Consider the following 11,060-nt stretch of genomic DNA (forward strand, 5'->3'; position numbering starts at 1 on the left):
TAGTTTGTGGGGTAAATAGTGTTTGTGTTTGTGTGTGTGTGTGTGTGTGTGTGTGTGTGTGTGTGTGTGTGTGTGTGTGTGTGTGTGTGTGATTTGAACATTTTTGCGCAGTTGTGGGAGTGCTTCTACGGAGCAGTGCAGAGGGTCACTGAGGTGCGACGGTGGGGGGTGATTGAGGACAGAGCCGTGCCAACACATCGAGAAGCCACTCAATTATTTAGGAGAGCCGCCGGGTTCAAAGAGTCAAAGCCCCAACACCTGCCAATCCGCCCCCCTTTCGCTATAGCTTGTGTGTCACTGCTGCTTTGACCCAGTGGTCTTTTAAAAAACACAAGAAAAAATCACTTACATGATTAGTATTGTTTTTTTGCCAACAACGACGATGACGAAAATGCAGTTAAAAAAAGAAAAGAAAAATCTGATTATACACGATATTTGCTCGCAACCTCCTTTTTCGCCGTTACGGCTGTGTGGTGGGTATAAAAAGATATCTGAGCATTTATACTCCACTCGGCATCCTCTTTTCGGGCCATTCGTTCATCCACCGTGTGTCTCAGACAGTGACCTCTGTCTTGCTGTTGGTGGGGAGTCCCTTGTGCTTTGGGTGCACGTGCGGCGAGTGGCCGTAGCCCAGCGGCTGCGAGAAGAGCTCGGGCAGCGTTTCGATGCTGAACTGCCTCTTGTTGGAGTAGGCCTGGCGCCGGCTGTTGGGCTGGTGCAGCGTGTGGTGTTGCTGCTGCTGCTGCTGCTGGATGGTGGGGTGGTGCTGTTGCTGTAGGTGATGCCCCTGGAGGGTCATGTGGGAGGCGGCCGGGTGCTGCATGTGGCTCTTGCTGGGGTCCCACGCTTTGAAGGCCGAGCTGGAGGTGAGCGGGTGGGTGTTGGTCTTGGAGATCTTGGGCTTGGGGATCTGGGAGGCGTTGATGGTGATGGCCAGTGGCGCGTGGATGTCGGGCGGCGGCAGGAAGGGCTTGTCCTTGGGGTGGAAGTTGATGGGCTGGAAAGTGGGAGGGGACTGGCGGTGGGTGTAGTCCACCATCGGGTAACTCTTGTAGTAGTCTCGCGCAGCCGTGTCTGGTTAATTTGGAGAGATAAGGGGAGAAAGGAAAATGGGTTAATTTTGTTAATGGGTGGAGTCAGTGCACCAATACTATCGTTATAGTTAAGCTACTGATTAACCTATATTTTGGCTTTGATAGGTATTTGGCTTCAACCTATTTAAATATTGACAGGCTTGTCACACTTGCTGCAATACTACAGCATACAGTATACTACAATAGTGTAGTATAATAACACTAATAATCAACTAAACAGCTGTATAATTCAGGGCAAAACTGCTGGTAAACAGAAAAACCTGATGTTGCGGGCAGTCAACATCAGGTTAAGTTCACATCACACCTATATCTTTAGTCTGACCCCAAACTTAGACACCTCACACCTCGTCAGACACCTCATTGTGCAAGTCCCACAGAAACATCTTAATATATATCTACACACACATACACACTCACACAGACCTGTACATCGATGAAAATGTGACCTGTTTGTACCATATTTATGTGTTTGACCTTTGTACTGTCTGCTGGCAATGGGGTTAACAGCACCAGAGTGCAACAAATAGACGGAGAGGGACGGAGAGTCAGGAAAAATAACCCACAAAATAGAAGGAAAAGGGTGAGGTGGCGAGCAAAACGGGGAGATCCATAGGGAGTAAAAATAGAGTGAGTTCAGCGTGTCGAGTGAGATTAACCCAAGCTCCCTGAGTGGAACTCGACTCTGCTCACCCTTGCAACCCCCATCACACACACTATGCCCTAAAGACACCAACAACCTTGTTTGCATAGCCCTGCTGTTATTGTTCTATGTTTCCTGAAAGGAAATAGAACATTGAGAAAATAAAAACTGATTACTTTAAACATGCTGTTATTTTTTTGTAGTACTTTTGTACTACATTCTACAGTGACTTAGTGATCCACGTAAAATAGGACAGGGCTACTAGAAGCTTATCCTACATGTTTATGACCATGTACATTCATCTGTTGTTTGTGTGCCTGCGTGTCTGATGTAATCATTGTTACACTCCAAAGAGGGACGTAATAATACGATTAAGTCAATAGTCCGGTCCAAAGGTGTTATTATTACCAGCTGAGTTTGATTTGTTGTAATGAATATCAATGAACGTGTCCGGCCATTAGTGGGTGTTAATGCATGCATTGTGACGGACAGAATTGTGCACACTGCGCTCAAAGGACATGCATGGTCTTTTCGGAAACATAAATGCAACTCAAACAATACTAAAATCAACTTTACTGAATGTTAAAAAAAAGTGGGTACGGTATACGGTTGCGCCTTTGGACTCCTTCAGCTCTGAGTTTTGTGCTTACAGTTTAACAAAAATGTATCGTTGGGTGTTAAAATACATGATTTGACAGTATGCATGATTATCTTTTTGCTTTGCAGCACCACCTGTAGGCTCCTTGTTTAATCATAACTCATCAATATTTCATGTAAACACTTATATAGGAAGTGATGAGACCAGAGCCTATAGAAGCAAACTCAAACTATATTTTGGTCTAATAAGCATTTTAAACGTTAGCTGTCTGACTGTAGTGTATTTGTTACAAATAAAGACAATAACAGGTCGGTTTTCCCCTCTCTAGCTATTGCCGTCCATTCATTTCTGTCCATCTATTCTTGCCGAGATAACTGAGAAAATGTTCTTCTTTTCAGAAGACACCTAGACGAGTGGTCTCACATTCACACATGTCAGGAAACTGTCCAGTGCTATCGCAGTCTGGTAATTGCTCATTGAACACTGCAAAATGATGGTCCATTGTGTAAGTCCAGGGCACTTCGTCAGCCGCTGTTGAGGAGAGAGGCATAATCACCGGTAATCTCCCACTTCCTTCAATTCTCTGCTGTCCCATAGATTTAAATGCTGCTTTTTCTCAATCTACCTCATATATTTTCCCTCATAATATAACAAAGCAGCCCTAAGTTTTCCTTAACTATTAACGATTGGTTTATTGATGAAAGATGTTAATGTTTTTAAATATTTCCACTCTGAGGGCCGAAAAATATATCTGGTAAAGAACCTGGCTATGCAGATCTAAATACAAACCAAAAAGATGGCGCTAGAGAGCTGCTGGAATTTTAGTTTTGCTTCCCATGAATTTACATCGCTGCTGGGGTCCTTGACCTTATAATTCAGAGAATGCATACAAATGGAACGGGTTACTGCTGCTGTTTCACATGTAACACAGTGTGGTTTTTAACTCTACAATATTATGAAGCAGCCAGAGACACTGCAATGTATTTGCCATCAGGTTTCTTTCTCTTTTTTTTAAAAGTTATTTTTAAAAGTTTTTATTATTTGCAGACAGTAATGCAATAATATAAGTTATTGTTGTCTGTTAGATGAAGAGCTGCAGGCGACAAAGCAGCACACTTACTGTACAAACCAGAGAAGTAAACCAACTCCTTGCCTTGCTGTTGTGTGGAAAACTAAATGTGTCCTGTGAAATCAGACATTTATTTTGGCTAACTTCTTCATTAAAACCAGGACTGTTAACTTCAGGATTATGAAGAGAAACTTAAAAGCCATGATTCTTATTTTCGTTGACCTCTAGTAGTTTAACTTTTCACCTTACTGCAGCGATAATGAAGTATACTTCACAGTCAACAGAATACACTGTGACATCACTGAGGGTTGTGGTGACAGCAGGTGCAACTAAGCACATTCAATTGTTCAAATCACAAAGAATTAAGATGCATATTTATTCTCATAAAAGCAATACAGTGTCACAAGAATGGAGATGGAATACAGGAAAATGTGTGTATGATTTGTGTGTGTGTGTGTGTGTGTGTGTGTGTGTCTGTCTATGTGTGTATATTTGTGTGCGCACGTATAAATCATTGTGTCTTTGGGTTCATATGTTTATTCCAATGTGTGTGCAACTCTATGTTGTGTGCCAGGCATTTTGCAACAAAGAACACATTTACATGCAGTCCACCTATACCCTTTGTTCACTGAAAAGGGGATAAGCTGCTTGATGTGTGTCTGTGCTGTATAGGGCGTAACATGGTTCGGGGAGCTTTTACCCATATGCAGGTTTCGTCACAATCTCTTGAAACGCGCTCAGAGGGCAACAGCAGTGTTTCTACACAGCGGCAGACAAGCACTGGGTTTGAGGAACAAGTCAGAAAAAGTCTATGCACAAAGATACGCTTTGTGCACTTTTATTATTTATCAGTTTTTTTTTATAAGAACTATCGCTTTTCTTTCTGGTGTAATATACTGCGGTTGAATTGAAGAGGAACACTGTACACATCTTTTGAATAGGGCAGGAGAATCTGGGACGGCCCAGAAACAATGAATTAAACACGCCCTTCCTTCCCACAACAACTGCTGTTGCTGTCCACTGGAGTGTTTCCACACATGTTGCCGGCAGGAGCAACTGACAGCAGCGTCCACTGTGACACTTATAATGTGCCTTCCTCTCCATTTCACAGATTCTCCATCTGCTTGTTCATTCTCTCTCTCTCTCTCTCTTTCTCTGTATGACGCTCTCTATCTCTCTCTTGCTCGCTGGTTTTCCATTCTTTCAATCTGTATTTCCCTTTATGTCGTACTGTTCAACAACACCAGCCCCTGCTCTCGATCCAGCAGCAGCCTAAAACAAGGCCGTCGGGCACACATTATAACTGCATAAGCTATGACAGTTTTGACAACTTGCTGTATGTATTCTATTCTGGTTCTATACTATTTATTTAGATTTGAGCAGTTACTCTGACTATGACAGCCTGCCCTGCTCAGTTCTATGCCTATTATCACACATCACAGTGGCATAACACTAACATATGCGCGCTTAGTCTATATGTTCTGATACTTTACTAAGTAGTTGTGAACAACATTCAGGCTCAGGTTAGATACAGTTAATGTTTTGATCTGCATCATTAACCTCTTGAAGTCTGGATTTTGCGTCTTACATTTCTTATTTTTTTCACGTTTTCTATGATAGCGAGTTCCCTGACTGCCTGTTCAACACTTCATTGCAACTATATGATGTCTGACACTGAATAAAATATTGATACCCCGAGATGCCATAATCTTCCAGCCACAGCGTAACCTCAAAAATAAATATTCAAGAAGTAATTCAGATGGACATATGCCGACTTAACTTATGGTTATCTTCATTGGAATTCAAATATTGTCGTGTGCACTGGTAGAGACTTTTTCTCAAGCCGCATTTGCTTTTTACTCATTATTCATCACAGGTATTCCATTTATCATTGCTTGTGAAAGATCCCCTTTCCCCGGAGTGAAAGAAACATAAAATAAAATAGAAAAACACTTTGAACCAGTGCTGTGATCCTTCATCTTCAAACCAATCTTTTGGAATATTTCAAATCATTCCAATTCATCTAGTCAGAAAAAAAAGGAAAATATAAGAACCACCCCTTCTAAACCCCACACAACTTATTTGACCTGAAGCACAGGCTTAAAAAAGTCAGCAACCGCACTGCGAATCATTTAGTAATTTAATCTGGAGTCAACTGAGTCAAAAAGTTCCCCCCAAACAAGTGAAAAGTATTCAATCAGTATTCTATCACTACATGAGCTTTTTTCTGTAACAATTCTAAAAAGAAAAGAAAAAAAAATCGAGCAATTCATTGTTCTTGCGAAGATGATGTGAACTGAAAAAAAATCTGTAGGGTTTAAAAAAAAAATATATATATATATACATATTTAAATAGTGTATGTATATATCTGTTTTCCTTGCATTAAAAACACCAAAACATTAATTGAAATGTACAGCCATTTTATAACAGTATCTCCAAACAGGACTCAAGCTCTTCATCATTGGACTTTAATTAAACACCTCGGGCAGTTTTGGCTCAGAACCAGGAGTCCTAGCATCCTGGTTAACAGTCTTTCACACTCTCTTCAAGAACATCCATTTAACCTTCTGTCTCACGGTGATTGTTTTCCATATCGGAGTCCTGAAACTTACTGCAGACATACAGAACATACACTCCAAGACATTGCACACAAAATACTTGTAATATTATATTTCCTCAGTGAAAACAACTGAAAGTTCCACCACGAGAAACGACCCAGACCTTCTGAACTCTACCATAAATGCTAATGTCTTCCTCCTCTCTGACATCCTGCTAAGTTCATTCTGTCTCTATCCTCTAACTTTCTCACTTTCTAACCTTTTGCTGCTTATTATATAAAAAAAAAAAAAAAAGTCTCACTGCCGGTCCACCTGTCCTCCTTTAATTAAGACAGCTCTATCAGAGATGCTTCTGCCAAAGTCCTGCTGCTACACCTGGCACAGGTTTTGCAGTCACAGTCTTTCTGACCTCTTTTTTTACCCATTACGCCATTCTTCTTTTCTATCCTTTCCCCCCTTATTGCTTTGTTTCCCCCCTTTGTATCTGTCTTTGCATGAGTGATTATAGTGGACACACATGAGTAGCTAACAGCTGCATTTCCCAAGCAGCTAGGTGCTAGGAAACATGCTGTGTGTAGCTCGGCAAATGGTCAGCTATCAAACGGTAACTGTTGTGTGTCCTAGCCATGACTTTGTCCACACAGCCGGGATCTCTGGACCCCGTGGCTTGTTTGCTTGCCCAGCGAGAGAACTTGATAAGCATGTGTGAATTTCTTTATGTTGATTGTGTGGACTTTAATATTTCTCTCTTTGTGAGAATATAGGCAGTAGAACACAATATGCAAAGTCATAATACAGAAATAAAAAGATGACTGTAAATATTAGAACATTGACGCATTGGGGAGGCTTTTGCAACGTGGGTATGGCGGTCGTCCACTGGAGTGCAGGGTCGATGGTTCAATCCACCGCCTCCCAGCTATGTGTCGAAGTGTCCATGGGCAAGACACTGAACGATAGTTAGACACTGAACGATAGTTAGCTTGCACCCTCCGTGGTAGCTGCTGCTATCGCTGGGTGAATGTGTACAAAACAATGTATAGCGCTTTGAGTCTGTGAAAAACCAGGGAATAGCGCTATAGCAATGGAATCCATTTACCTTTTATATCTCATGCTCTTGTTTCTGTGCCAGATTTTCTTTGCCAGTCCTGTCTCTCGTTGTATGTCGTGTCAATGAACAGTATAGTACATGTACGTGTGTCAAACCGTCAATCCTCATCACTGTCAGGATGTCCTTGTCTGTCTGCAGTCATCAGATGATAGATGGTATGTGTGTGTGTGTGTGTGTTTATGTGGGTGTCTATGTACATGTACATGTTTTACGCTTGTACCCCTTATGCATGCCTGTGCAGTAGGGACATAATATAATATAATGTCTATGTGGGGTAGGAGGGGGACATGTTTTAGTGTGTATTTTTCTTGAGTGTGAGAGTGTCTCTTTGTGTGAGAGGGTTAGAGAGAGAGAGGCCAGTGGGCGAGCTTGAGGCCTGCACCAGTCTTTTCAAACTGCTGCTGTTTAGACTATACTCTCATTTAACCACCCACTAATGCCTCACTAAGTTTGCATGCATTTTATTCACCACCTCTTCCAAATTGTGAACAGGCTTAGTTCGTTAAGAGTTATGTCATCTTCAGCTTTGAAAATTATGTCATCACCGGAACTTTTTTTTTTCCACAGCTGATTCACAGTTAATATTAACAGAAGCTGTCAATAGCTGTTAGCATGATGCTGGCTGATCTTTAGAGAGAGATGACTGAACAGCCCATAATAAACAACAACAGTGATCCTAATGCCTGCGTTCAATACAGGACTTCCCCTTGTTCCATAAAGCTAATATACTGTCTACCATTAAAGGGATAGTTCAGTATTTTTGAAGTGGGGTTTTATGAGGTAAAATCGCCATCTCCATAAGGTAACATACTTACTTTGCATAAGTACTTCATACAACCTCACATTAAAAATACTGAACTATCCCTTAAATAAAGCTAAAGTGCTAAACACGTGAGGAATTCTGAAGAATTACAACAACACTGTCTGCGCATCTAAATAAGGTAAGCCTTCGGTGATCAAGCATGCATTCTAGGGAGAGTTTTGTGGAGCTGATCAACTTATTAACTTATCAACTTTGTGTCAATTTCAATTGATGATGATGGCTTGAGTGTGACTGCCATTTATTTATTTGAAAAGTTACGCACTACAGCTTTAAAGTAACACCACATTTTTCACATCATAAAGGAAGTTATTTATGATTCTAACTGATGCTAACTGAAATCTTGAATTAGCCATATCACTCAAACTCAGAATCATGAGTCAACACGGCTGGAAGAGAGTCAGACCTAACAACAAAGTCATTATCGTAATGGGTGCCCACTCTCCCCTCAACCACTTTCCCAATCAGTGTGTGCATCAATATTTTCCAAGTAATTTCCATCCTCCTGATTCAAGTTTTTGTTTACTCTTTGTGCAGTTTTTGGCCTCGCTAACCTCTGCACATTAATACATTACATAAATAAATATTGAAATGCATGAATGCATGCATGCACGTGGATGTAAAAGTGTGTGTATCCATGCAGTCAGTGTGTGTGTGTGTGTGTGTGTGTGTGTGTATGAGTGTGTGTGTTCTCGTGTGTAAATCTTGCTCACCCACGGCCTTGAGCGAGGTGTACTTGTTAAAGCCAATTCCCAGGTTGTTATGGGGATGAGACAGGGCCATGGCTGGACCCAGGGGAGACAAGGCTGCGTTGTTCAAATGGTTGTGATCTGCAGGAGAGAGACACAGAAAGACAGTTTGTTTCAATTTGATGCACATTTACAAATAGTGTTCTCAGCAGGGAGTAACATATCACATATTCAAAAGTCCTGTTTGTGTTATTTATATTAACACAATTTAAACACAATTTGTGTGTACATGTGATTTAAGATGCTATAGTTAAGCTCTTTTTGGGGGCGAATGGATGTCATTATTTGCTTAGGCTCAATAATAACCATCTGCCGATTTTTCTATCAGCCCTCATTACATAATGTTTCCTGCTTAAAATAACAAACATATTCATAAAGCCTTTTGATGTGCCGGTTCGGTTGCCCAGGACAGAGGCAAACATTATTTAATATAGGCTGAGCTGCAGACGAGAAAAATAACAAACACATTCACAAACCTAAAATGGAAAAATATTGAGCACATGTGTGCTCTCTGTATTAGAAGATTTTTTGAAACACAGTTTGCTCACACGCACACACACACACACACACACACACACACACACACACACACACACACACCAACCATTACTCTGTTCCTGATACCAGGATACCATACCCCCCATTCTCGTGTTTATTAAAGGGGGATTTGCTCAAATACCACTAAAGGCTTCATTAAATATTGGAATCTGTTTTCTGTCAGTGGGATGACAGAATGTGATATGGATGGTAAATTCCTTGACATCAGCGTCTCCTGACTGAATGATTGTTTCTGGCACAGCTCAATGTCAATATTGCAATTATAATAGTTTGTGCGAGTGATTGATGCTTGTATTTGGACGCTCTGGTGTACTGTGGGGTCTGGACTTGATCATCTGTCAATAGCCTGGTAATTCTAGAAATTTCGCTATTGATCACGCCAGCATGTGTTTATGTGGAACTTGATGTATTGATCATTTGATGGGCAAAAACTGGGGATGCTGGATGCAAAACATTGTTTGATGATGGAAATGATTGAATTACCAAAGGAAAAGATGCTTCAATTTGGCGGGTTGATTAGAATGAAGAATTCTAAGGCAGTGATTGTTCTTCCAAATGAAGCTTTATGCTGCACCAATCAATTTTTTTTTTGCATATTTGACCAATCAATTTGCAATGTGTAATGTGACAGGTGTTGCATTCAGGGACAATTATCATTGGACTCTCCAGTTCCACTCAGCTGTACAAAGCGTACTGTTCCACCTGCCCAGCCCCGTACAACAGAAAGAAGAAAGTTAGCAACCAGATTGAGAGCATTATGGAGCATTCAGCAGCTAAATAGACAGATATTTCTCTCAGGATAGACAGACAGACAGACATGCTTTAGTCATTCCTGAAATGAAATTGTATTGTATTGTATTTGACCTCACAACAACTCTTTCACTCCAAAAGTCTAAAATTGGGAACTGTTTCCCACATGGTTGAAAAATACACACACACAATCTCTCACACATACACACATGAACAAACAAACACACAAACTAAACCCCCGCCGTCCACTGACACCGAAATAACTGAGCCGCCTCAGCGAGAATGAGGCGAGGCGCCTAAAGCCAGGCAGGCCGAGAGAAAGCCAGGGAGCGAGGGATGTGACACCAGCGCTGACTGATTGAATTAGAGATAGATCTTCACTTCTCTGCGTAATTGTATGTGTGTGTGTGTGTGTGTATGTATGTGTGTGTGTGTGTGTGTGTGTGTGTGTGTGTGGCTGTGCTTGTTTGTAAACAGCGAGTTGTTATTGTCATAACTGAACCGCTGGGGCCACCTGCTCTCCTCACCCATTCGTCTATCAAAAATTGAAACTTAAAGGAATAATTCCAACATTTTTATTTTTTATTTGTTGCCTCACTCTACATTTTCAAGACAAGGCGACTTGTCCTATTAACTGTGTGTGCATTTTACAGCACTAACTCTATCCTTGAATACCAGTATTTGAGCTAAGCTAACTACAGGTGAGTGACCATTTCTTCTTGAAAAATGCACCCACAGTTCAAAGGATTGGTTACTGTCACCTTGTCTCAAACCCAAGAGTGAGGCAGCAAGCTAAAAATATTGAACTATTTATTTAAAGTTCCACGACCTTCCATCAACCGCCCAAACAAAAAGGCTTGACAAAAACAACATCTATTGAAATCACTCTAAAGTATCTTTCTAGCATATTATTGCTGATGACAGCATTGAAAACAATAGGCTCTGCTGTATACCACTAATGCCATGTTCTCAAGCATCCTTCTAGCGAGCCAACGACAGTGGAAATAATGAGATGGACAGAGAGATGGAGTGAAGAGACACAAAGAGAGAGAGAGATGGAGAGTTGAAGGCAGAGATGGACTGGGGGGGGGGGAAATCAACTAATTGATGGAAAG

At 41.2% G+C, this 11,060-nt stretch overlaps 1 protein-coding gene across 1 annotated transcript in view; it reads right to left on the bottom strand.

Moving 5' to 3' along the window:
• Positions 1-553: 553 nt before the first annotated feature.
• Positions 554-11,060, bottom strand: part of LOC307263143 (protein shisa-8-like) — a gene marked incomplete at both ends in the record, with an annotated part of 87,925 nt that continues 77,418 nt past the window's right edge. The window contains 2 exons of the mRNA XM_080044204.1: positions 554-1,074; positions 8,602-8,718. Of these exons, the coding sequence (XP_079900330.1) occupies positions 554-1,074; positions 8,602-8,718 (638 nt within the window). The remainder of the gene's footprint in view (positions 1,075-8,601; positions 8,719-11,060) is intronic.

This window comes from Ammodytes marinus (assembly GCF_949987685.1).
Source record: "Ammodytes marinus genome assembly, chromosome: 16".
In the NCBI taxonomy this organism is placed as follows: Eukaryota; Metazoa; Chordata; class Actinopteri; order Uranoscopiformes; family Ammodytidae; genus Ammodytes; species Ammodytes marinus.